This window comes from Eublepharis macularius, chromosome 5, assembly GCF_028583425.1.
Source record: "Eublepharis macularius isolate TG4126 chromosome 5, MPM_Emac_v1.0, whole genome shotgun sequence".
Taxonomy (NCBI): Eukaryota; Metazoa; Chordata; class Lepidosauria; order Squamata; family Eublepharidae; genus Eublepharis; species Eublepharis macularius.
In genome coordinates, this window is record NC_072794.1 from 32865159 (window position 1) to 32891836 (window position 26678).

At 42.2% G+C, this 26678-nt stretch overlaps 1 protein-coding gene across 3 annotated transcripts in view; it reads left to right on the forward strand.

Annotated features, from left to right (window-relative positions):
* Window positions 1–148: 148 nt before the first annotated feature.
* SWT1 (SWT1 RNA endoribonuclease homolog) overlaps window positions 149–26678 on the forward strand; it is a 58711-nt gene continuing 32181 nt past the window's right edge. Inside the window, exons 1-12 of one of the 3 annotated variants that reach the window (XM_054981070.1) lie at window positions 152–198; window positions 2576–2615; window positions 4501–4734; window positions 9816–9888; window positions 11118–11186; window positions 13244–13302; window positions 17925–18627; window positions 19865–19933; window positions 21010–21136; window positions 21253–21351; window positions 23277–23465; window positions 25346–25439. In XM_054981070.1, coding sequence (XP_054837045.1) covers window positions 9832–9888; window positions 11118–11186; window positions 13244–13302; window positions 17925–18627; window positions 19865–19933; window positions 21010–21136; window positions 21253–21351; window positions 23277–23465; window positions 25346–25439 — 1466 coding nt within the window. In that variant the 5' untranslated portion in view covers window positions 152–198; window positions 2576–2615; window positions 4501–4734; window positions 9816–9831. Of the gene's footprint in view, window positions 199–2575; window positions 2616–4500; window positions 4735–9815; window positions 9889–11117; window positions 11187–13243; window positions 13303–17924; window positions 18628–19864; window positions 19934–21009; window positions 21137–21252; window positions 21352–23276; window positions 23466–25345; window positions 25440–26678 lie in introns of all 3 variants that reach the window. The other 2 variants (XM_054981072.1, XM_054981071.1) reach the window with 2 other exon arrangements.

Genomic DNA, 26678 nt, shown 5'->3' on the forward strand with positions numbered 1-26678 from the left:
ATGTGCAATTCTAGGCTGTTCCTTTCGCTACAGCTGATGAAGTGAGAAACCTTGGCAACGGCTTTGAAAAACAAACAAAAAACTACATTTCCCAGCATACTTTGCGACACAACAATTCCACTCCGAAAGATAAGGCGTAGGCAAGCAGCTGTGACAGAAGCTGTATAAACGGAGTAAGAAGCTGCGGCGGAAGAGAAGGTCAGTGGCGGAGGGCGGACCAGGTTTTGCAGGGTGGTGGGGCCTGATTTTGTCATATTCTTTGTGGCTTTTGCGTGGTGACTTCTCATGGGAAAGTACTTCCTAGATGAGTTTTTAAAACTTTGAAGGGAGGAAGGATACCCCCCCTCCCCATTGATAAGGTAACAGGGTTGCTTGACTTTCATTTATTTACTCACTTGCTTTATTTATACTCCATCTTTCTCTTCAATGACCCAAAGCAACTTACACCATTCTCTCCTTTGTATTATCCTCACTCCAACCCTGTGAGGTGGGTTAGGCTCGGAAGAGACAGTGACTGGCCCGAGGCCACCCAGCAAACTTCTGTGGCAGAGTGGGGATTTGAACATGGGTCTCCCAGATCCTAGTTCGATGCTCTTAACCGCTGCACCATGCTGCTCGGTCTTAAGGAATGGTCACGATGCAGTCCTGTGCCCTGTAACTAGTCTGAGCCCGTTGAGGTTAGACTGGAGTGACTGCATAGGACTGTAATGCAAGTGGTTGAATGTGTTTGTTTAGGGTGCTTGCCCTAGCTGAAGAGTGAATTCAAAGTAGGGTTGCCAATCTCCAGGTGGTGGCTTGAAATCTCCTGGAATTACAGTTGATCCCCAGGCCATAGAGATCAGTTCCCCTGGAGAAAATGGCTGCTTTGGAAGGTAGACTTGATGGCATTATACCTTGCTGAGGTCCCTTCCTTCCCGGTCCTCTCCAGGCTCCACTCCCCAAATCTCCAGGAATTTCCCAACCTGGAGCTGGCAACCCTAATTCAAAGCCATGCAGAATATTGTATTTTAAAGCCTAAACATTGATTATGATATGAGCTGTATTTATGAGGCATTTCTGTACTGGTTTTCCTAGTAGCTCAGAGTGGTTTCCGGTAGCATATGTGAGCAATAAATTGATGGCTGGTGTTCTCTGGGAATTACAACTGACCTCCAGAGCATAGAGATCAGTTCTTCTGGAGAATATAGCTGGTTTGAAGGGTGGACTCTATGGCATTATACCCTGCTGAGGTTGCTCCCCTCTCCAGCCCCCACTATCCCCAGGCTCCAACCCCCAAATCTCCAGGAATTTCCCAGCCTGGCGCTGGCAACCCTTCTCCCAAATAGTTTATGCTAGTAGGCAAAGGAGAAGGGGGTGCTTCCACCTAGAAAGCCCTTGCCTTTTGTGGACCGAAGCCTACTTCACCAGATTCATGACATGTGGCTGTGAGAGGAGGAAAGCTGGAAAGTATTCTGTTTTTAAGATATCGTTACTGCAGAGAGCACAATGGAAAACAAGATTTAGCTAAAAGAGTCCCAAGATCCAGTCACAGCGGGTGTGAATCACTCCCAACTAGTGATTAAGTCAAAGCAAATTGAACAGTGTATAAGCATACACCATGTTCACACCAATACTTTTGGCTGTTCTCCCACTGTTGGTGTGCACATGGGTAGAACAAAATAAAACAGAAGCCCAGTGGCACTTTAAAAACAAACATTTCATGCAACTGTTGTTCTCTTGCATGGACTAGCAGGGGACCGACCCATATCTACTTTGTTCCTGATACATGAACATTAACAGATGAAGCTTTTCCTGGGAGAGAAAATGGCATGGGAAATGCTGCCTGCTAAATTTCTGTGTGGGTGGTACAGTTGTAAATAACAGTAAAGTACTTAATTCAGTCAGTGCTATGTGTGTGGCTGCTTCTGTCTGCTCCACATTACTCAGGATTGGTTTATAGGTGAATGCAGAACTGATAACTCCAGCACTGCTGGATTGTCAACTTGGAATCATCTCAGAGCCTCAGCAACTTTAGGTGTTTGGTGTGGGTTCTTGTGTACCCTTCCTGCCACCTCTCTAGTTATCTAGTACATTCTCCCACTTATATTTTGCTTGAGGCTCGCACTAGGAACTGCCACCGAGCTGTACTGAGAAATTCTGAATGATCATGTATTTGCAGTCGATTACGCAAAGTCTTGCCCTTTGTACAGACTCTCATGCAAGAATGAGAATTCTGGTTAACATCCTTTTCAACATGGTTTGGAGCAGGAAAGTAATGGGCATTTCCCTTCACAGCTGTAATTATTATTATTATTTACGTTTCTAGACCACCCTCCCCGTCGGACGGGCTCAGGGCGGTGTAACAACATACAATTTATAACATACAGTTTAAAACAATAAAAACATGATAAATAAACATTTAAAACATTATTCCACGTGCGATAAAATTTCTCACATGGTGGGTATAAATATTAAAATTCATATATAATGGATACATGAAATTGGGCTCATGTTTATACCGCATCTTGCTAAAATTGAAAGGGGAGAATAGTTTCTGTGACTCCATCATATTAAACAGCATTTTTTTGGCTTCTAGATATGCCTACGGTAGAAGAAAAGGTCAGTTCAAAACTCAGGTATCAGTTGTGGTTGTTGCAGTTCAAGAATTTAGTGGCGATAACCAGTTATTGCTGATAAGCTTGTGCATAAATTGCCTTCATATGATTATTCTGTTATTGAGACAGTACTCAAGGTTTTGCTACTTGCATTGGCCAGGGGCTTGCTGTTGTGAATTGGGTAGTGCTGTGGGGAAAAACTAACCAGCTACTGTCATTGCTTACCTCTTTTCTGCCTCCTTCCCTCCCCATTGACCTGCCTTTTGATATCACCAGCTGACCTGGACTTACTCTGTTGAGTAAGAGAGATGGGCCAGGAGCCAAAGATCTGTGTTTGTTCATGCAAGGAGGTTGCAGAAGTAGCTGACTTTTATAGCATGTGTCAAACTGGATGTGAAGCTCAAAAGCTCTTTGCTGTGCAGTCAGGAAACTGCTGCTCAAGGAAAATGTGTCCAAAACTGCTTTGGTCTCATGAAACTAGTTGCTTTGGTTTTTTTGCCTCTGGGTGTTGTGTCCATCTGATACGGAGCTTTTGCATGGTGTTGTCTGATTGCTGTTTGGCTTTCTTTTATTGCATATATGCAATTTGCAGGTTTTATATTCTTGCACTTTTATTTTTAATTGTTTTATGGTTATCCATTTTGAGAACTGCTGTGGTTGAAAAGTGTTAAAGAAACATTCTTATGTTGGTTACTGCATAGATTAACTTACAACATTGTACCATTATAATGCCTGAATATTTACCTATTTAGTTCAATTTTGCCCTGCCCTGGGTCCAAAAACTGCAGTTGTTCTCTCTTTTCCTGCATCTTCTCCTTGCAACATTAACCCTGTGAAGCAGGTTAGGCTGAGAATGACTGGCACAATGAGTTCTGTTTCAGAACTGATCCTAGCTCAGCACTTTAACAACTACACTGTGATGGCATGGTGTCCATCTTGATGAATATGTCAAGGCATTATTAAAATATCACTACCTGAAGCAAGCATTTTGCTGCAGAGAAGCTGATGATACCTCAACTACAACCTCTGTCTCTTAATACTATAGATTTAGGGGGTGTACCCAGTACATGGGTACCTCCCCCCCCTCAGGAGGTAAGTGCAGCCTGGGTCCATGGACCCAGACATTGGAACTGCAGGACTGTAGAGGAATACAGTGCTCTGGAAGTATGACTTGGGGTCTACCCCCAAGGAAAAGTGCGCAGGCTTGAAACAAAGGGATTGTGCTGGCCTCACTGCCCCCCCCCATTTTATGGGGACAGGGATTATATCTGTTGTTCCCATTCAAAACCTCAGATAGACTGGTGGATCTCCGATAAAGATCCCAGTTTCCTGTAACTTTCACAAATGTTATGTCATGATGTTCTGATCCATTTTGTATATCATTGCTACCAAAGTAGTACTTCTTTTCCCAGGACTCCTCTTGGAAATGCATATCACACACTGTGTTTTAGCAGAGCCTAGTTATTAGCCATTAAAGGAATCTGCAGGCTCTAACACAGGTATCTAGACTTCTGTCTCCTTTCAATCACTCACCCCTTGTTTCCATACCACATAGTCAAGTAACCCAACTGGTTGCAGAATCAGAGGTTGCTTTTCATAGACATGCATATATGAGCACGCACACATGCACATACTGCTTTGTGAGTAATGTGATGTTGGCAGCGTTTAGGAAAAGAAATTCTATAAAATTACTAAATCCAGCTCAGAACTCTTCGGGTACTGCTTTCTTGAAGGTGCGCGGTAGAGAGCAACCTCTCTTTTCCAGCAGAGAAACCCAGTACTACAAAACACAACCTTGAGCTCGGGAATTATGACACCAATATAAAGCTGTCTATAGCTGGATCAGCCAAAGCAGGGATAACTTAAGACACAGCACCCTGACACATATCTTCCTCCTTTTCTTTAGGGATTCTGCCGCAGAAAACTTCAAGGAATATTTTCCACATAAAGGCTTGAAAACCAGCATTTGAAGGACTGATGGCAGTTGTGCAGCAGAGAGAGAGAGAACCAGTGCAGATGTGGCTACCATGAGAGAATAGTGTAAATAGAATTCCGCCCCCCCCCCCCCCCGCAAAAAAACCAGGATTTCAAAGCAGGCAAGTGTCTGACTTGCATACAGTTCTGTGGCTGGTCTCCTTTGGTAAGTAAGAATTGGTAACTGCTTTTGTAAACTGGCAGAGGAAATATTTTTTCTTATTTTTTCAGGGATTCAGAATGTACCAATGCTAGCAAACTGGATAAGAGATGACTCCCAATTTATTAAAGCACCTGAAATCAGGGGTCCGAAAAAAATGCGGTTAGATGAAAGATGTCAAAACCAGCAAGGCTTTGATCTTTGTCTCATCCCCAAGGGGCCTGAGATGTGCTAAAACTGTGTTTTCTCTTCCTACTATGCTAATTGATATAGAAAGAGGTCGTGGTTTGGTGGCAGAGCATTGGCTGCATATGCAGAAGGTCTCAGGTTCAATCCCTGGCATCTTGGATTCAGGTAGTAGATGATATGAAGAGACCTCCACCTGAGATCCTGGACAGCTGCTGCCAGTCAGAGAAACAACACTGATCTTGACAGAACAATTGACTAAGTACAAATGTACAAATTATTTAAAAGTTACATTAACAATGCTGCATAAAACACATCTGAATAAAAGTCAAAGTTGCTGAACTGGCTACCACCACCCTCTTTTAAATTTAGTTTCTCAAACTGAACAACAGAGTTAATACGTACAAAAGAACCAGAACGGAACTTTTTTTTTAAACGGTTCAGTTCTATGCTTTTTAACTGCAAAGCTATATAAGAAATCCTAGTGGGATTTCTTGATTATTAGAATAAAAAATTGTTGCAAATAACAACCTTTAGTGGAGACTATGTATTCAGTAGAAAGTTCTGGAAATGACTAGAATAAAGAGACAAAATAAACCAAAATTCAGACTGCAGACCAACTTCTCGCTTTTCCCAGACTTACAAGGCTGTGAGCTACAGATAAAGGTCATAAACAATCTTCAGATTTAAAACAAAAGTGTTATTGGCCAGTGGCTGTCCTAACTGAAAAAGCACTTTTTTCCTCTTCAAGGTTGGTTACTTTCCACAAAGGTCTCCAGCAATTATAATCTTATGTCTAATAGCAGATCTTAAGATCACTTTCTCCCTCAAATCTCTAATACTTTTGTTTGAATTTTTAAAGACTGTAAGCCTGCAGGCAGGGAGTCCCTTTATTTCTGTATGGCATCTACTATATATTTAGTTCCAAGCAGGTTCTCAGGAGAGGCAAGGAAATATTCTAAATAAATTTTCTAAACAAATGTATCAGTCTCTAATTAAATTACCATTTTGTAGGATCTCCCTCTAACTAGAGATCTTACTATTTTCTTACATCTAGAGGTGAATTTAAATTGCAGCTCAGCCCCTGAATATTTACTAATTCTGTGCAACTAATGATTTTTGCAGAATTTGAGTCCAGTAGCACCTTAGAGACCAACAAGATTTTCAGCATTTAAACTTTTAAGAGTCAGAGCTCCCTTCTTACATTCTGAAAACTCTGCCACTGGACTCAAATCCTGCTGTTCTACTGCATACCTACATGGCTACCCACCTAAACCATTCTATAAACCTATAAAAACACGAGAAGCATAAAACATGTGCATTATTCTGTAGTAGTTGCTGCCTGTTCTATACATGATTACAAAGGGATAGCCATTTCAGTCTGTTGTAACAAAAGAAAGAAAAAGTCCAGTTGCAGACTGTTATGAGCCTGGGCCTAGTGAGGCCTAGTGGCTCTGGGGAAGCCTGCACTAAAGTTACTGCCCTGCCTGGTCGCTCCCAAATTGCAAGTCACTCTATTTTCACGGGGGATGAGCCCCCTGTGGCAGAACGGGCTCGTAGGATTCCACATACCCAGCGGCAGGCCATTGACAAAGAGTTAACTGAGATGTTGGCGATGGGCATAATCAGACCCTCTGAGAGTGCTTGGGCATCACCAGTTGTGCTGGTCAACAAACCCAATGGGGAGGTCCATTTTTGCGTGGATTATAGGTGTCTCAACAAGATAACCCGACTGGACCAATACCCCATGCCCCGCCTAGATGATTTGTTGGACCAATTAGCCCCAGCTAGGTATATCTCCACCTTTGACCTCACCAGAGGCTATTGGCAGCTGGAGCTCGATGAACGGTCAAAGATGCGTTCTGCCTTTGTGACACATAAAGGACTGTATGAGTTTAATGTTTTGCCGTTTGGTCTTCGGAATGCTCCCGCCACCTTCCAGAGGGCCATCAACAAGCTCCTGAAGGGCCTGGAAGATTTTGCCGTTGCATATTTGGACGATGCTGCTGTATTTTCCCTGACATGGGAACAACATTTGGTGTACCCACGAATGGTGTTGGAAAGGATAAAAGAAGCTGGATTTACCTTGAAGGCCAGGAAATGCCAAATTGGCCTCAACCAAGTTACATACCATTTCTCCTGGACAAGCTAAAGTCGAGGCCATTCGGGACTGGCCCATACCCAGAACAAAGACACAAGTCCGATCCTTCCTAGGGTTGGCTGGATATTACCAGAAGTTTGTACACAACTACAGTCAATTAGCATTGCCGCTTACAGATCTCATTGGGAAGAATAGGCCTGAGAAATTGCAATGGACAGCACAATGTCAGCAGGCTTTCGATGAGCTAAAAAACTCCCTCATCACCTGTCCAGTTCTAAGGGCTCCAGACTTCAATAGACCCTTCATCCTCACAACCTACACCTCTGACCATGGAGTGGGGGCCGTGTTATCTCAGGAGGGGCCGGATCAGGAGCAACACCCTGTTGCTTTCCTTAGCAAGAAACTTACTGAGCGGGAAGCGGGTTGGGGAATCCCCGAAAAAGATGTTATGCAATTGTATTTGCTTTGGGAAAATTCCGGCCCTACCTGTGGGGTCGCCGTTTCCTGCTCCAAACCGATCATTCTCCCCTCCAGTGGCTACAGACTGCCAAGCTTACTAACCTGAAACTCCTGTGATGGAGCCTAGCCATGCAAGACTTCGATCTCAGAATAAAGTAGCTGATGCTCTATCCCACAGGGCCTGTGATGATTAGTTATCTTGCTGTATATAGCTATTTTCTGTTGTTTCATCACTGCAGTGTTTATCCATGTTTTCCACTTGGTTCTATGTTAATGGGTTACAGAGCTTGTGTATTAAGTTTTAGATGGTTAAAAGAGCAACTCACAGCTTAGTTCTAGACCTCATCGATGGGGATCCATATAGCCAGACCCCATGATTTGGTCTAGCAGGGGGGTGTTATGAGCCTGGGCCTAGTGAGGCCTAGTGGCTCTGGGGAAGCCTGCACTAAAGTTACTGCAAGGCCTACATTTCCCAGGTTCCCTTTGGCCCCTGTGATTGGGTAAGAGGGGATTTGGAGGGAAAATTTCCACCATTAGGAAAATAGGGGGATGGTGCCTAAGAGAAGAGATAAAAGGTCTCATCACAGTGGGAGAGTGTTCACTTCTAGGGAGCAGAGCTGAGGAGAGGCTGCTGCAGATGGAGTGTTCCCTCATCCAGAAGGGGTGAGACAGTTGGAAGACAGTCACCAGGAGACAGTTAAGAGCATTCTAGTTAGATGCGTTAGGGTATTTTAGTTTTGTTTGTTCACCAACCTTTACTATTCTCTTTAATATACCAAGTTTGAGAACCAGTTATTAATAAACCTTTTAAATAAAGTTCTTTATTATTCTGCCTGGGTCCTTATGCCTCATTTGGTCATGTAATAAATCAAACCTACTGGGAAAGAGTCAACAAAAGGTGTTAGTTGGATGCTCTGGGCCCTTCTTTAGGAAACCTATACCAGAGTGGTGGCAGCCTACAGACAGCTTCCCTGGGCTCCAGCAGCTGTGACACAGACTAATAACATTGACTGCCGCTCTCCCTGTGTTCCACCACGGCAGCTTCATTCATCTGAACAGGGCCTTCTACAGGTGCCACCTTGCACATGGACAAAATCAACAGCTGCCTGTACATGTACGCTCTCTGTAGTGCCCCCCCCCCACCTTATGGAATGGCCTGCCTGAAGAGGTCATTCTTTCTGTTTTGGTGGAGTTTAACTCATCCTAAAAAAAGTAATAATAATGAATCCTGCTTTTTGTGCCAACATGTGGTGGACAGAGTAAAAATGATTCCTCCCTTCCTTCCTGCTACCATTTCCCTTGAGGAAGAGAGTAATCTGCGTGTGAGAGAGGGCTTCTACTTTCCCCACACCTTCATTCTCCTTACTTTGGTTGCCACCACCATATCCCAAGCTCTGCCTTTTATTTCTCTGCCTGCTGCATGAGGCACAAATACAGGCTAGGTGCTTTTGTGTGTGTATTACTTTGCACGCACGCTTTCCCCTGGCCAGCTAACTGTCTGTAGCTCAGCCAGGAATTTTTGGTCTGTTGTGTGGATGAGCAGTCCAGTGCCAGCCATATTCTGAGATCTTTAAAAGGACAATATCATTGTTTACCAAAATACAATCTAATTTCACTAGAGCACAAGGACAATGGCGATGTATATCAAAACACTATAGAATGTTAAAAGAACTTTAAAAAGAACTCAAACAAGAGACTAACTAGGATGTACAGTCACTGGTATTACCTGGGTATTTCCTTCCCTGGAACGGGCACAAGCCCACAGAAACTTTGAAAATAGAGGCTGGTCAAGACAGACTTCACTCCTTGGAGCATGACTTGCACACTTCTGATAGGGTATCCAAACCTTTTAACTATTCTTGTCCCAGCTGAGAGTTCACCCTATCATGAAATTTGGAGTGGGTCCTATATGTACTTTACTATGCCCATTCTCCAATCATATTAAGGCATTCCTTTATGGTTCAAATCAGGATATCCAAATAGCTATCTATCTTGCCCCTTCTTGCCTATTTGTCTCCATTAAGGAAATTAATCTTCTTTCCCAGAGAAAGAATGTGTTCTCTAACATCAGGGCCTCCCTGAGTTGAGCAGTTATCGTAACATATAGAACCCTGAAAAGGAACCAAATCTGATTTTTTTCCCTAGAAAGGAGACTAGCCCTATTGGATATAAGAATGAAAACCTATAAATAACATTAGTATTGATCCCAGGAAATCAGCTTTAATTGTTGTTTTCATTTTGGGTAATTAGAAGTTGTTTTGTATTCAGTTAATGTTCAAATAACACTTTCTGGAAATAATTATAAATGTATCTTGGAAGTAATATCCTGTCATCTTTTTAGATTCTGAAACTTTAACATGTCCCAAAGACACAGCAGGAAATCCAACAAAAAGTATGGCGCTTCAGACAGCAAGGTAAGAAGCTGTACATTCTGAGAATGGTACTTGAAACTAGTTTACAGTCATAATGTCTACTACTGAAGACAGGCTGGGATAACGTCACAAGATCTAGTCACTAACAATAACAGCATTAATATAATGCATTTCAGGTATTTGAAACACTTTTTGAATATTACCTTAATTCGTCTTTTTTGGCATATTACACATGCCTATGTTAACTAAAGCTGCAGCCCTGGGAATTAGGGTTATCATGTCTAGATCAAAGATCAGGTCATCTAATTCCTCCCCTTCCTCTGAAGTCACTTCCTCCTGTCAAAATTCAAATTTTAAATGTAAATTTCCCACCTCATATCATTTTCCTCTGTTTTTTCGACCACTTGACGAAGGCTTCTGTATGCATGTGTTTTGTATGTCATAATATTTATGCTGGTATATATGGCTATGTTCCACTCAACTTAAAAAAATCTCTCAAATTCCTCCTTAAGGTACTTATCTATGTTAAGAAGAAAAATCTATTCTGAATGTTCATTGGAGGATGCCAGCCAACAGCAGTCCCATCGTTCTCTCAATCCCCAACTTGCCTCTGGTCTTTAATGTCTTTATGGGTGGGCTACAATCAGCTTCTCCTTGTCTCTGTGATACACCATAGGAGAAGTTGAAGTCCTAGAGCATCCACACTCTGTAGCCACTCTATGATTTCCACTTTTAGACTCTGTGACTCTGCCATCCAAACTGCCATTTCTGTCAGAGGGACTGATCTCTGTAGTGTGGAGATCAGTTGTCATTCCAGGAGAATTTCAGATTCCAATTTGGGATTGGTAATCTTACTGGAAATCAGCAATGTATAGCAATGGGCTGCCAAAGAAACCTCAACCCATGAAAGTTGCCCAAATTCTCCTTTGAATTATGCATAAAGCAGGAGATTATCTGCGGCGTTGGTTTTGCTATGCAGTTATGCTTTGTTCCTGTGATAATCTAATCACTCCCTTGCCTGTAGTGAGGAAGAGGTACCTTTGAGCAACCAGACTTGGAAGCTCTTATAAACTTGATTTCACTCCCCTCCCCCATTACCACTGGTACACTGCAAAGGTAATAGTTTTTTGTGTTAGGGCTAGTAAATTTTGTGGAATTTGTGGTGCTTTGTTTTTATGAGGTAGTGGCATTATTTTGTTGCTGTTCGGATCGGCTTTAACCGGTTAAAACAAAAAACAAATTACAACATCTATCTTTCTTTTGTGTTTTAGCATTCCACGTCTTCCAGTGACAGGAAGTTGGACCATTCTACCTCATCTTCCCCAGAGAGAGTTAAAAAAGTGAGTTTTGGGTATTGTTGACTGAAAAACTCTTTCTTCAAAAGGTCTAAAGTTATTAAAGTGATACACTAGAGATGTCTATCTGGTTATGACTTAGATTTACTTGTACCTGCTGATTTTAGATAATGTAATTGTTTAGTTACTTTATGACAGTAGGTTTTAAATGTAGAGTGCTGAAATGTAATTTGAATATCTGCATGATTTGTGAGGTAATGTAATTCTATGCTGGTTATTTATTCACTTTTTATGCTGCTTCTTTTCCATTAAGATCTTGAAGTGGTTCACATTTGCAACAGGTAAAAACCAATACAAAAATATAATATATTCAATAAAATCATAAAGTCTAATACAAATTAAAAACTGCTCTAGTCCCAACCTCAGCTTATAAAACCCTGCAAATAATATAAAATAACAGGTAGATAAAATGCACAGCAATTTGCTCTGCCTCACAGAGGATACCAAATGTTAGATACCAAAAGCATGACGAAATAGTTCTTCCTTGCAGAGTTTCTGAAACATCAACAGGTCCTGCTGAGCACAAGTGCTTTCCGACAGTGCATTCTGAAGGGAGAGCGCCACAATTGTGAAGGCCCTCTTCCTGGTGGAAGAAAGTCATGCCACCCTGGGACCTGAAACTACCAGCAAGTCCTAGGAAGATGAACAAAGCAGGTGGGGGGGGGTTCATAATGGGAGGGGCAGACCTGAGGGAATGAGGGTCCCAAGCTGTGAAGGGCTTTAAAGGCGAGGACCAACACCTTAAATTGTATCTGGAGGCTAATTGGTAACCAGCTACTTCAAAATTGATGTTATATGCGCTGACCATAATGACTTGGTCAGCAACTTAGCAACTGCATTCTGCACCACCTGAAGTCTCCGGAGCATCTTCAAGGGTAGCCCTATATAGAGTGAGTTGCAGTAGTCTAAACAAGAGGTGATTGTTGCATGGATCAATGTGGCAAGGTTGGATTGAGATAGATATGGAGACAGTTGTCAGGCCTGGTGAATATGGAAAAAGGCTGTTCTAGAAACTATGGACATACAAGTGTCCATGGAAACCTTAGAATCAAGCCAGACTTCCAAACTCTTCACATAGTTGCACCAAAAAGCTAGGCTTCATTGAGTAAGAGGAGCAACAAATTCCCTACAGCTGAAATCCTTCCCAGCCACAGGACCTCATTTTTCAAAGGATTTAACTTCAGCCAGCTAACCCTCAGTCATTCCACCATGGCCAAGGAAGAGATATCTGCTTCTGGTTGCTTATCAGTTAGGAGGTAGAATTGGGTGTCATCAGCCTACTGGTGGCATCCAACCCTAAACCTCCTAACAACATTCAAGTTGCCCCTATTTAGCTGAAGCTGGAAGTTATCAACCAGAGCTATTAAAGCAATCTTAGTCCCAAAGCCCAGCCTGAAGACAGACTAGAATGGATCAAGAGCTTGATGTATCATTCAAAAACCCCTGAAGCTGGTCACCCACCAGCTATGATTCTGTTTTCGTGGCACCACGAAAATGGAATCATAACTGCCTGCCTCCGTTTTGGAAATGGTGACATGAGAAACCACGTGAAAAAGCCACCAGAATTCAATAAGTGGGGCGCTATTTTTAAGACCTGGGGAAATGTCCTGGGTGTTGGACTTGATGGGCCACTGGTCTAATCCAGCAGGGCTTTTCTTATGTTCTTACAAGGCAAAGAAGCCCCATTTGGCTCAAATTCTGCACTTTTAGAGTGCAGGTAAATACTGTTCAGTCCTGGAGTGGGCTGAGAGTTACTTGGTTTTTATGGCTCGTGTTTGAAACTTGATTCCCTGGTGTCCCTTCCTTATGTTGGCTAGGATCTCAGTTGCTTTTTGCTGGTGGTTGTCTTTCCTTTGGGGTGTGTGCGTTTTTGTTTTGTTTTTAGCTTACCGAATATAGATCTGCTTGTGTCAAAAAGCAGGATTAAAATATTTTAAATAAATAGCAGCTTCTCCATTGAAATATGTCTGTTGTAGAGGACCAAAGTGTTGCTATGTTTTTATTATAAGGCTGATATAATTGTAGTCAATGTTCTCTTTCAGAAATACGAAGGGGCAGAAATCAGCAAATATAATTCCAAAGAACAGCCACTGAGTCAACGGTAAAGCGTTTTGTGCAATTAAGGGCTGTAGCTTAACAATATTATATCAATTGCTTTTAGTAGTCCCTTTTTATAGCTTAGATATTAATTAATGTATTTCACATAATTAAAGATTGAATTTCAGTTAGTAATTAGAGTATTTTAATTATCTGGCTTTAATCTGGTTAAATTTACTCACTGCAACATCTAAAGAAAGCTTCTCTTCTCTGGTCTCAGGGAAAGGGCAGGGGACATTAATTTTCTTTTCCCTTTTGGGTATCTTCCCGTCAGCTTTATGCCCATGAGACAGAGCGACAACCTGTGCTTTTATGTAGGAAATATGGCTTTCCTTTCTCTAAATGTTGTAGTGTTTATTAGTCTGTAAAATCTGAAGTTAGGATTCTTTTAAAAAGAGAAGGAATTTGGGAGTTGTCTTCCCACCTTTTCTCAGATTCACCTGCAACTCTTCTGAGCTCCAGTGTTGAGAGGTGCATGATCAAGCACCCCTCACTGGTGCCCCAATCCAACTATCTGCCATCCTGCTGGCTTCCCAACTCCAGTCTCCTCAGATGGGCAGGGAAAGGGGTTGCACCGACTTGTTCCTGCTGCTGCCCGGGAAGTGACAGCACACCCTAGCTCCCTATGCTTCCTCCTCAGCCCTTACAGGAACCTGCTTTTAAAGGATTCCTCTTTCCCATCTCCCTGGGTCTCTCTCCATTCTCACCCAGCCTCCCTGAATGCCTTTCTCACCGCCTATCCAATGGGAGCGCTGGGTAGACTCAGCAGTCTCCTGGCCCCTCTCGCTCCATCTCAAGCCAGGTCAGGGTGTTTGCTCTGCCCTCTGCCTAGCTCACCCGTTTTGCTTCCGAAGTTTCTCCAGCAGCTCCTTTAGTGACCTGGAGCCTGTACTCACACCATTCAGGCTGCCAGTAACCTCCTGGGGGCCTGGTTGAGGTTAAGCTGCCTGAGGTACGGCAGAAGAAAGGTTAAGCTGCCTGGGCTACTGCATGGCTGGGGTTTGGGTATGGGCTCTGGCAGCTGCTGTTCCAACAGGGAAGTTGGCATGGGACTCTGTGGAGGTGCCTGCAGGTGACGTGCTGATGGAGGAGGTACTGCAGGGTCTGGGGACAGTGCCTGCTGCTGCAGGGCTGGGGAGTGGGGGCAGGCAGAAAGGGGGATGGCATTGCCAGACAGTAGTAGTGAATGGTTCATTTTGTGCCCTTTGTCACTGTGACTTGCTTCCCTTGAAAGAAACTATTCCTAGCTATTTGGGAAATGAGCTCTACCTGTGCCTTCTTGACAATACCTCTTAATGTGGCTGCAACAGCTACTTTAACCCTTAAGTTGACTGCTCTAGGGCTGCATCTCTGAGCATTGGGGCTTTTGGAGGAAGCTATTAGAACTGAATTTTTATAGCTTCTAAGCACTGGGCAAAATCTGTTGTAGGCGTCCATGTGTTTCCCCTCTCAGTAGGCAACCCACAGACAGAGTAGGGGTTTTCTCAAAGGAATCCTCAGGTATGCAGAAAAACATTACCATGCAAATTAAAATATAAACGAGCTCTGTAAGGGAATTTATTTAAAACAGAGGCTCTTGATTTAGAAAGCACTGAGGTCAGTGGATGATCAGCCCACCACTCTGTAGTGGGTGGATTGTTAGAGAGGATACCCAGAGACTACAACACTTCAATAATTAAGCATTTGTTTTAAATCAGCAGGGTGATGTTACATTTTAAGCATTCTATTACTGAATTTCCGTTCACTCACACGATGCAGAAGAGGCAGGGGTCTTGACAGTTGACCGTAAGCTCTGATATTGCCCTGTAGGACTTTGCACAATAATGTAGTTTACTTCCAGATCATTACACCATCCTGGAGGGTCACCTCTCCACAAACAGTCCTGGCCTCCTTTTTTTTTTATGGTAGTTGACCATTCGGCCTACTCCTTTTTGCACACCCCAGACTTCTGCAAGCTCCCTTGTAAAACATAAAGTTCAGTAAGGTGAAAATTGCCTGGCTGATATATCCTGTCCTGGAAGCGGGCACTTTGGTTTTTCTGGAAGCCAGACTCCCTTCCTGAGGAGAAAACCCACTGTGGAGAGAAATGCTTAAATGTTTTTTATTAAACTTTCCAGGAGAAGACAGGTTTCATAAAACCTTGGTCAAGAGGCCCTTTAGCCCAACCACCCTCCCTTTTTTCCTGTTGGTAGCAGCTTCTCTTGAGAGCAGAGCTGTCCTTGCATTTTGGACGCTCTGACCTTGGTGATTAGGAGCGGTGGAGCTTCCCTGGCCAGTCAGTGTGCCAATTAACATTCTTGCCTAACGAAACTAATTGCACCTGCAAGATAGGACCTGGGTGTAAAGGACGGCAGCCTTTGTGCCTAGCTCCTCTCTGCACGTAGTCTCCTTTGACTATGATGTCTTTATTTCGCCAGTTGATTGGAGGAGTGCCCCCCCTCCCACTCAAGTGGCAAGGTTGGCATAAAAACTCATTACCTATCATGGAGACTCGGGACTTGTGTGGGTTATTGTAACTCGCCCAGTGTCTCAGACTCTGGCTCTGTCTGGGGATGGATGCTCCCGAGCCCATCCATTTTGCCGCGTTGTGAAGCCTGATTGCCTTTGCCTCTCTGACCAGAGATTTTGCTTCTTGCCTTCTCAACGATTTTGCTTGCCATGATATTGGTATGTATTAGTTAGAGCTAATTAAGCTATAGGATTTATTGTTTTATTCCTCACAGTCTGTTTTGTGAAATTTCTGTTGTGACCTTTTGCATGTGACTTTGGGGTCTCAAAACTCTTAAGTACTTTTGCCGAACCCATTTCAGCAAGTTCTCGTGAACCACCTACCTTATAACTATCTTTTGCTCTGAACTCTACCTGCAACAATATTCCTACAGGGTAGACTTTGCCTTATTTAGCTTCCTTATAGGCTAGGAGTGGTGTCCCTCCCCTCCTAAAGCTTTGGGAAACCTTGAGGGACTGGTGGCAGAATTAAGGGCATTTGGAGGGGTTTTCTTCTCTTGCTAGTTTGGTAATTTTGTTTAGCCCAGCCTATAGAACTCTGTTGGCTCTTCCCCTTAGTTGGGTTGAGGCACCAGGGTCCTGTAGTCGTGACACCCACCACATTGCAAAAGCTGTTGCTCTGAGTTGCTCCACTAGAAACTTACTGTCTAAATTCAAACAGTCATTTACTCCCTGCCCACCTCCACCCTCAAGAAGTTGCCCTTTCTTGATATCTGCCTGCCTCCTGGGATGCCGGCCTGGGACTCGTTATGCCTCTTCATCTTTGTCTGGCCTCTGCAATCTAAGCTATAAGCTATTCACACACCTCTTTACATTTGATTTGATTAAATCAATCATATCTATAATCCAAGACCATTTCCCTTCTTCCTCATTGATCTCCAGTCACAGAATGCTTGTAGGTAATGGAAACACAACTGAAGAGAAACAAAACTAAGGTGGAGGAGGGGGAATTGATCCCCTTGATCTCCTAACACTTTAGGCAGGATGAGATACACATCCCACTTGAATGTTATGGTACAGCATTTCAGGGTTGTGGCCCCTGCCATACTCTGGGGGTTTGGGGTTCACTGTCGGGCTGGAGACCTGATCTTCTGTGACATACTTTGGGAATGCTATTAGGGCCCTGTGTATTAAACCTGCTGCGGCTTGAGAAGCTGTGAGAAGCTAAGAAGGAATGCGGTTATCAGCGTTGCCAAGGAGACATGGCCTAGTCATAACAATTCTACTTTCTTTCACTTTACTTTCTTTTGCTGCATAGATGGGAACCTGGCTTGGGGGGAGGGATTAGAGTGGATTTTACCTGAAGGGTTTAATATGCCTAGTGTGGGAGTGTTATTCCTGACAAGAAATGTTTCCGGTGCTGTACTATTAGATTCTCAATAAAGCTTTAACTCATGTATCCATGGACTCGTGCAGTGAAGTTACTGAGATCTAAGTTGGCAGGCCCTGACAGATTGTCAGGAATAACTTTTCACCCCCGAGAGCCCTGACACAGCATAGGGAGGGAATGGTAAAAATTTGGCCTCTCTGTACTCAGGTCCAGTGTCAGATAAACAGCCTGCTGCTTGCTTGGCCCCAAACGCTGCAGTAAGTTCTGCAATCAACCCATGGATTGAAGGCCTCATAGAGCAGCTGCTTTTCTTGTGTTTTGGAAAGGCCTGTTGCAAGCAAATATGTCTAAAGAGAAAAGTGTGCCATGCATTCTACTTCTCTTTGTGCTCGCACAGAAAAAAAGAAGTAGGGTGGTGAGGTGAAGTCACTTACTACTGGAGAGGATTGCTTTTTTTGGTCCTCACTGTAGTGCATCATTTGATGCTTGGCTTGGCTTCTAACTTTCTGCTGCCCATGGTCCTGGGCAGGCTTTGGGTGCCTGGGAAGGCTGAAGACCACAGATCTATAGGTCATTGTATTACAGTCCTAGGTTGGTTGAGCTGTCTCGCATTATAGAAGGAGAGGGAAATAGCTCTAGATCCCTTCCCCATCACACCTTACAGGCCACCCTCTTGCAAGTAAAATTCCAAAACTTTGTATTTTGCTCCTTGAGAAACTGCATTTCAACCAAAACCTCAACTGTCACTAATTCCTTCATAATAGTTCTTCTCCATGGTCCTTCTGCAGGTTTGAAGATGGCGCTGGATACAGCAAAACAAAAACACATCTTGATGTCAAAGGTACTACTAAAGATTTCAAAGAAGAGGCTTCAGAAGGTATCAGCAGCAATGCTGAGAAGCGTGAAAAGATTACTATACATTTTAAAAATAAGGCTAAACTTGGAGGTGGAATAAACCACAGGGATACTGCAGTAGCCTTTCTTGGCAATGAAGACTCTGAATCAAATGCCTGCAGTGAATCTGGTGCTAAAAGAAGGAGAAAGGGGTTGGAGGACTTGAAGGTTATAAACAGCTGGGAGAAGAACAAAAAGAAGGCCACAGTGGAACACACCAAAGTACAAGAAATAATAGTGAAGCGTGTGCTAGAGCAGTTTGAGGAAACCATACTTCCTACACTGTGCTCTTCCCAGCTTCGAAAAAAGCCTTCCAGTCCGAGTTTCTGCAGACAGCAGAAAACTTCCAAAAAACTTCCCAAGAAGTTGTTTGTGCAAGGATGCAGAGAAGCCTTTCTGAAAAGAGCGAAACAGACCTCTCCAGAACTGCCGAGCAAAAGCAGCAAGGAGATAAAACACCTTCCCTTGCCTGAACTGCCCAAATGTTGGAAGTATCATAAGCAGATGGAACAGCAACGTCCTGATCCCATCTATAATATTTGTAATTCAAGGACACACAGAAAGAGATGGGAGGAAGCAGCTTTGCATATGAATCAGGTAAAGTAAGAAAACAAAAATTGAACAGAGAGCTGAAATAGTCAAGTTCCTTCCCTTGCTAGTGTAACCAACTGCATTCAGTCGCATCTTTCAGTGATACGGTATTTGCAGTGTCTCTGTTTTACCTTGTCTAAATCCAGTTTATGAGCATATGGTAGAACATATACATTAATCCGACCATGCCGTTTTATTAATTGGTTGACTCAGCCTTCCATCCTTCTGAGGTCAGTAAAATGAGTACCCAGGTTCCTGGGGGTAAAGTGTAGATGACTGGGGAAGGCAATGGCAAACCACCCCGTAAAAAGTCTGCCAAGAAAACATCATGATGCGACGTCCCCCCATGGGTCAGTAATGGCTCGGTGCTTGCACAGGGGACTACCTTTACCTTTACCTACTGTACTTGTATAATGAGTAATGCAAGACCTTTTGTAGTTTTCTCAATCTCGTATTAATCAGTTTGTGACAGGAAAATGTCTCTTCTCCCATTTTATTTTCAGCGAAAAAGTACATGATTAGCATTGTATTGTGTTTTTGTCAGCAAAATATTTACAAGCTGGTATAATGTCATCTAATGTTTGCACACATTTCTGCTGCCAACAGAAAAAACAGCAGCTTCTGTGAAGAAACGGTCAGTTATCAACATGACTGTAGTGAAATGCTTAACAACCACGAGTGTCTAGATTTCACACAACTTTACTTACTGTTTCTGTACTGTAGAAACCATTAATATGCAGACTGGAAAGCCTGCATAGACCTCTACCCCCTCCCCCTGTAGCAACTCCCTCCATCGTAGAACAGAAATCAGTGCTGAAATGGCATCAAGCTTCTGGTAAAATTTCAGCCTCACAATGGTAAAAGTTTGGGCTATTTTCTATAGCATAACATTTTTGGTGTGACATTATTACATAACTTATTTATATCCCATCTTTTTATTCAAAAACAAAACAATAAAGTCAGCTAACAGACATAAAATATTAGAGTCCAGTAGCACCTTTAAGACTAACCAACTTTATTGTAGCATAAGCTTTCGAGAACTACAGCTCTCTTCGTCAGATGCATCTGTCAAAGAGAGCTGTAGTTCTTGAAAGCTTATGCTACAATAAAGTTGGTTAGTCTTAAAGGTGCTACTGGACTCTTTACTATTTTGCAACTGCAGACTAACAATGCTCGCTCTTCTGAATCTATAACAGACATAAAGCTTCCTAATAAAGTCCTAATGCTGTTGTTTCTTTTACAGAACAGCTGTGGTCTACTAGAGGTCTCCTGCCTGGCTGAACCTACTGAAAGTACCAATGCAGACCAAGAGGTTAGGGGCTATGTGGTTTTATTAGTAGTATGCATCTTCATTCTGCTGCACTGCTTTGCTCACACAGTTCCAAACTTTGCCTTTTCCAGTCACATGAAGCTGAGTCAGGCCATATCGAGGTTGGTATTTCTACTCAGGCAAGAGCTCTGTAGGGCCTCAGAGGTTTTTCACATCATGACCTTAAAAGGATCACTATCTGATCTTTTTAACTGGAGATGCGGAGATAGAATCTGGGACTTTCTGCATGCAAAGGAAACGCTCTAACAGTCACAGTCGCTCCTCATCGGCTCTGTAACTTGTCAAGGAGCATAAATAGTTTCATAAAGAAATCTAGTAGGAGAACTATGTATCTATGATTGTAGCCATAGATAGCTCATTCCCGTCCATCAAATATTCTCCTCCCATGTTGGAGTCTAAATGAATCTTCAACAGAAATAATCTCTTGTAATTATAAACACCGTTAATGTTGCCTATGTGGAGCTGGTATAGGTATAATGGGGATGATCAGTTAAGCATAGTTAGAGAGCAATCTTAAGCGGATCATCTTAGAATCCTGTTGAGGTCTGTTCAATGGGGCTTACTCCCTGGAATGTGTTCTTGGGTCTGCCCTGTAAGGGAATCACATTCTTTCCATGTCCTTCACATAATCTTTCTACTGTGAATTCTGATTATGCCTTAAATTATGCCTTAAATTATGCCTTAAATTATGATTAAGGCTGGCTAGTACAAATGAGAATGGTGGAGGCAGCATGTGATCTCATAGCCTGCTCCAAATCTGTTACCCATGGTTAACAGATTTCTTCTCCCCTCTCTCTTCCCCTTGTTCCCAGTTTTTCTTGTGCCAGATCTGAGTTGGGAAAGCAGGGAGAAAGAAGCTGGAAGAGCACAGAGACCTTGCTTCCCTTTGTAAATAAATGGTTATCCAAGGCCAAAGGTTATGGCTGCGAATAAGCTGTTACATGTTTGAGCCTAAAAATATACTGCAGCGGGATCACTTATGTGGAATCTTTTGACCTTAATGGATCAAAATGTGTAGATGGTTTATTTATTTTACATTTATATTGCTGTCCTCACAGATGCAGATAATAGAAGACTTGCATGCCGTTCGTGTTGACAAAAAGATCGTTTTGCCTGTGGTGGAAACTTGTGGAGAGTTGACCAGCATGGAGATAGATGGGGATGAGGAAGCAAACAAGTCTTTTAGTAAGCTTATTTGTGTAGAATCTTTTCTGATTTCCTCAATGGGAAGAGAGGAGTGAATAAATGAGGAATCCAACTGATTAAATTTCTAATTACTGCGCTGCTTGCCTTTGTAACAGGGACTCTTTCTGACGTGAATACTTTGATTGTGATTGATACTAACATAATGATCAGCCATCTAGAGTTCATCAGGTCTTTGAAGAATACAGATATCCCAGGTGTGTGGACTTAGTTGCATAATTGTAATATATGGAGAATATGTATTGCCCAACAGATGTTCCTGTGCATAAATGGGGTATTCCATATTGCAGCTCCGTACCTTCTTCTGTGTACCTTGCTTCTATCTAAGGTAATACTCTAAACTTCCCCTTATTAAAAACTTCCCCGTATTAAAACTTCCCCTTATCAAATGGCAAATCAGTCTTTGTGCCTTGCTCTTTGCCTTATCTGCTAACACTTCCCAAGTTTAATCAGCAGAGCAATCTCCAACATTTCCCGTCCCCCCCAGATTTCTGTGGGTGAGTAGTATGTCCAAAATATGGCCCATAAGTTGGCTGTTTATTTCTCTATCCCTCCTTTTATTACAGAAGTACATGGGCAAACTATTGGAAGCTGAGTTTCAGCACACCAGATTGATGAGAGTCAAAACAAAAGTAGAAATATTTGGTCTTCTTCTCTTTTAAAGACAAAACTAGTTATCTACATAATCACTGAAACAAGGAGGACAGTCTGAAGTTCCATCTTTGGTGCTTTGGGAGCATCTTGTAGCATAATTTTCTTGCTTTTCAAAATGTGGTCAAAGATAAAATAAATTCAGTCTTCTATTCTTAATGAGTGTTTTGAACTGGCATGCTCTGTCTCAGATTCAGTATTTCAAAAGACTTATTATTATAACCAAGACTTATTGCCCATTGTGAACAGGCAGTTCATTAATAATTTCCTAGCCTCTTGGTTTAGGTTGCTGACCTGAAATCTTTTTTCACATTTAAATTGCTGATTAAACATCTTCTCTCACACTTTGCTAGTTAAACATGTTGTCTTGCACCTTTGTTAAGAGGCAAAGCATCTTTCAGTGCTGTGCAGTAGTTTGAAGCCAAAAAGAGAGCATTTCTTCCCAGAAGGAAACGAATGTGATGTTGAGGCTTTGGGGAAGAAACACTCAAGCTTGTTGCTGTAAGGATAAAAGGGGATAAAAGGATAAAAGGATAAAAGATGTAATGCAGTGCCGTTACCTTTTCAGTAGACTAGCTCCCTGGCCCTAGAGTGGACAAAGTCTAAGTTGCGTGGCTTTTTGGCCATTGAGTTTGCCAGCAATTCAGCCCCAAAAATTAACCCTTAATGGAGGAAGTGAGAAATCGGCGTCTGCTTCTTTGGTGCTCTGTGTCTCATCTCCATTGGAAGAGGCGTCCAGAGAGAAGAAGCAGAGAATGTGCTCTTGTAACCTTCCCCCACAGGGTGCTAGAGAGGTTCTTTGTCTGTTTCCTGTGATAGCTCTCTCCAGCGCTCAGTCAGGTGGGAGGTGTTTTGAATCTTTACTGATTTGAATCATTACTGCTTTTTTAAACCATACATTTTCCTGAAAACAGGCTAACCATTGTGTTCCAAGCTAAAAACCTTTTAAAAATGTTGGTGGATCAAGTTAGTGCCCAGGTAGGCCACTACCCTCTTCCTGGCTACAAACCTGACTAGAGAAGATTCAAATATTTTCTGTTCTTCAGAAAATATTTGCCATTGCCATGGGATTATGAAAGTTTCTTGTAGAACACTGACTTTTTAAAAACGCGTTGCTTTTTGAAGAGAGAGTTTGTGATACATTCTGAAAATGGCCTTTCCTTTAACTTGTGAAGAGAATAGGAAGAAGTGATGTATTTCCTGACTAATATTTGTCATTATTTGTTTGAATCTGTTTGCTTTTCTATTTATCAAAAAGGACAGTATTGGTATATACATAGAAAGTTGATTAATCAGGGCCTACAGTATTTATATTTAAATGAACATACTGGAAACAGCAGTTATTTAAAAGTGTTCAAAGCAGTTGGCTGTCCTATAGCTGACTCAGTTTTTAATATAAAAACAATAAAGTGCTTAGTAGAACTACAGTTAAATTTATTAGAGGGAAAACAGTATTTGTCTTTTGTTGCAGGTATTGGCAAATTTGGGCTTATCATCCCCTGGGTGGTCTTACAAGAACTGGACAATTTAAAGAAAGGAAGAATATTGGCAAACGTTGCTCAAAAAGCAATCCCTGCTGTACACTTCATCCACAGGTGCCTGAAAAATCAGGATTCTAAGTTGTGGGGACAGTCTGTGCAACTTGCTTCTCAGCAAATAGGTAAGCCATAGCAAAGGTGATGGGTTCTGTCAAAAATTCACTGGCTGATGTGAAGGTTGGTACCTCCCTGTCTATTCAGAATAACTGGAACTATTTTCTTTCATTTTCTTTTTAATGCCAGTATAACCTTATGCCTTCTGGATAGCCTGTCAGGGGTAGGGCTTGGAGGCACTGCACTGCAGTGGATCTGCTCTTATCGAGCAGGTGGGGATTATGGGATTTTACCTCAGCTCCATTGCATTTAAGGAGTTCCACGGGGCTCTGTATTATCCCCATGTTTTTTAACACTGGGATGAAACCAGTGAGTGAGGTCGTTTTGAGATCTGGACCAACATGCTGTCAATATTACACAGTACTATTATTTTGCAAAATGTGCAAAATAGAAATGTTCAAAAGGGCATTCTTGTAATGGAATCTGATTTGTAGTGGAACAGAACGGTCCTGAAAGATTCCTTTGTATGGGAGTGGAAAGGGATTACTTCCATTGGCTAAATCTTTATAAGCACACATTCTGCATTGCTCGCAGTTGGCTGCTCAGATAATTTTGTATTCTTGGTCCTATTGGATCGTTCAGTTGCTTTGCTTATACCTTGTACTATACGGTCACATAGTGGTTCGTATTGTTCATTTTTGTACTCCCAGTCCTATTGCATTATCAATTTAGTGTCCACAGCCAGTGCAGTGTAGTGGTTAGAATGTTGGACTAGGATCTGGAAGAACCAGGTTCGAATCGGTACTCTGGCATTGAAGCTTGTTAATGATCTTGGGCCAGTCACAGACTCTCAGCCCAACCCACCTCACAGGGTTGTTGTGAGGATAAAATGGAGAAGAGGAGAAGAATATAAGCTAGTCTGAGTACCCGTTGGGAAGAAAAGGTGAGGTATAAGTGAAGTAAATAAATAATCTGCATTGAGTCTTAGTGAGAAATGCGGGCTATAAATAGGCTAAATAAATGTGCTGGTGATATGCCGCTCTAGTTCTCCTTTTCATTCAAGTCATGTGGAGCAATGGAAGTCTTGAACAGTTACCTGGAGATGGTATTTCATTGGTGGGAAACTAATAAACTGAAGCTTCATCAGATAACGCAGAAGTACCATTGGCTTGGGGTATATCTGACCATGCAACTTCTGTGCAGAAGTTGCATCCCCCTTTAAAGATCAGGTTCACAGCATGGGGACTACTTCTAGACCCAGCACTGTTTTTGAACGCACAGGGGCCCAGGCTTTTAGATATAATGTTCTTTTTCCCCACGTTTTCTGTTGTTGTCTACTCTGTGACAATCTGGCTGTTCTACTGCTGCTAGTTGAAATTTAAGCAAATTTGAAGCAAGTTGTTGGGTCTTTTGGGTTATATTTGCTCCATGCAATCCTTTTTTGGATAAGTATGGCGAGAGTACTAAGAACTGGAAAAATAGACTGTACTCCTACAAATCAGGTCCCCTAAAAGTTCCTGTTTCTCTGATGCTACATTTGTGGCACATGGATGACCTGAAAAAGAAATCCATCCTTCCCGATCTCATGGAAGAGATTCTTGCTAATTGCTACCAGGTGAGTATAAGTCCGTCAAATGTGCCTTTGCAAGGATTCCTGGTACACACAGAACTGCAATCATTAAGATTCTGTGCCTTTTCAAGCAATGCTCACAGATGTTGCCTAGGGAGATACTTCGCTAGTGCATGTTCCTTCCTCCTTTTTGTAAATCATAGCAAAAATTTACTGAATGTATCAGGAAGATTCTGTTGTTTTTTAACATAGTATCTCCATGATACTGCTGCAAAAGAAAACTTGGTGACTTGTTTGTATTTCTAGAGCTCCTTAAATATATTCTGTATTATTCAGCTTCTCTTAGGACATACTGATCCATTTTTGTTACATTTATAGATGGTTTCAATGTTGAAAACAATGATGATCGTGTGTTGCAATGCTGCTTGCAGTATCAGGAACTCTTCCCTCAAGCTGAAGTTGTATTATTGACGTAAGTCCTGTGAGCATTGCATGTTTTTTTTCTGACTGAAGAACTGTTTTAGGATAAGAAAAGTAGTTCTTCTTAGATATTTTAGAATTTTAATAACTTGTTTGTAAGTCATTGACCATGGGCTAAGTTGCTCTTGTCTGTACTTCTGAATTCTGGACTCCCAAACTGGCTAATGAACAATGAAGCTCCTTTTTATAATGTTTATCTGAGAAGCTGGCAGTGTTGGTGTGCTATCTTTCTGATAGCCAGAAGAAATCATGTGTTCTTTAAACACAAAATAATTTACTTAAATGCAAGAAGCAAGCATTTATAAATGGGGGTGGGGTGGCAAGTATACAGAACACTTGGAACTTGGTTCTATGTGGCTGTTCACATGAAAAAGAGGTCGTTCTGCCTGCTTGGAAAACAAAACAAAAGTTGAGGAAGAAGCAAACAAAAATTATGACCAATCAGCAGAATGTAAGAAAATAACCAATTGGTTGCAAACTGTAAATAATCTCACAACCAGAACAATGTCATCTATAAAGATCGTGGGTAAGATGAACATCCCTTGAACAACAATCAATGAAGCTTCAGTTAACCAGCTCTTAAATATTTTAGATAGTTAGACTTTTAGTTAGTTAGGTTGTTTTGTGTCTGTTCCCTGATTTCATGTTGTGTGCTTAATGCTTTTGCAAACACTCTCTAAAAGCTAATAAAATATATTTTATTCGAGCAATGTCTGGATTTCCTTACTGGGACATGAGTACACCCCAAAGATGAACCCAGGGGCATTGGAGAGCCAGGGCCTTGTTGAAGGCAGAGCTCTCAGCCCAAAATTCAAAAGGTCAAGCCTCTCTCCTGCCTGACTGTCAGAGTTGCTGTGTTCAGCGCTTGAAGTAGAAGGCTGGGGGCTTGCATCTGTATACCAGTTTGGACCCAAAGTACCTTAGAGAGTGTCTGCTTCCATATGGATCTTCCTACTCAGTGAAGCACTGTTCAGGATATCCCTTCAGAATGGGTACAAGATTAGCATTCATCAGCAGCAGGGCTTTTTCATTGGTTGCAGAGAGGAATTGACTTCTCTGAGCGGAATTTGTCCATCCCCTTCATTGACATTCTTTTACAGGCAGGTAAAACTACTCTTTTCTACCAGGCATTTGGTGGCAAATGAGCTGAAGGTCTGAAGATATATCCGTTGCTGATATCATTGACTTTGTTTCCAGTGGTTTTTTAAAAAAGATATAGGTATTTGTTAAT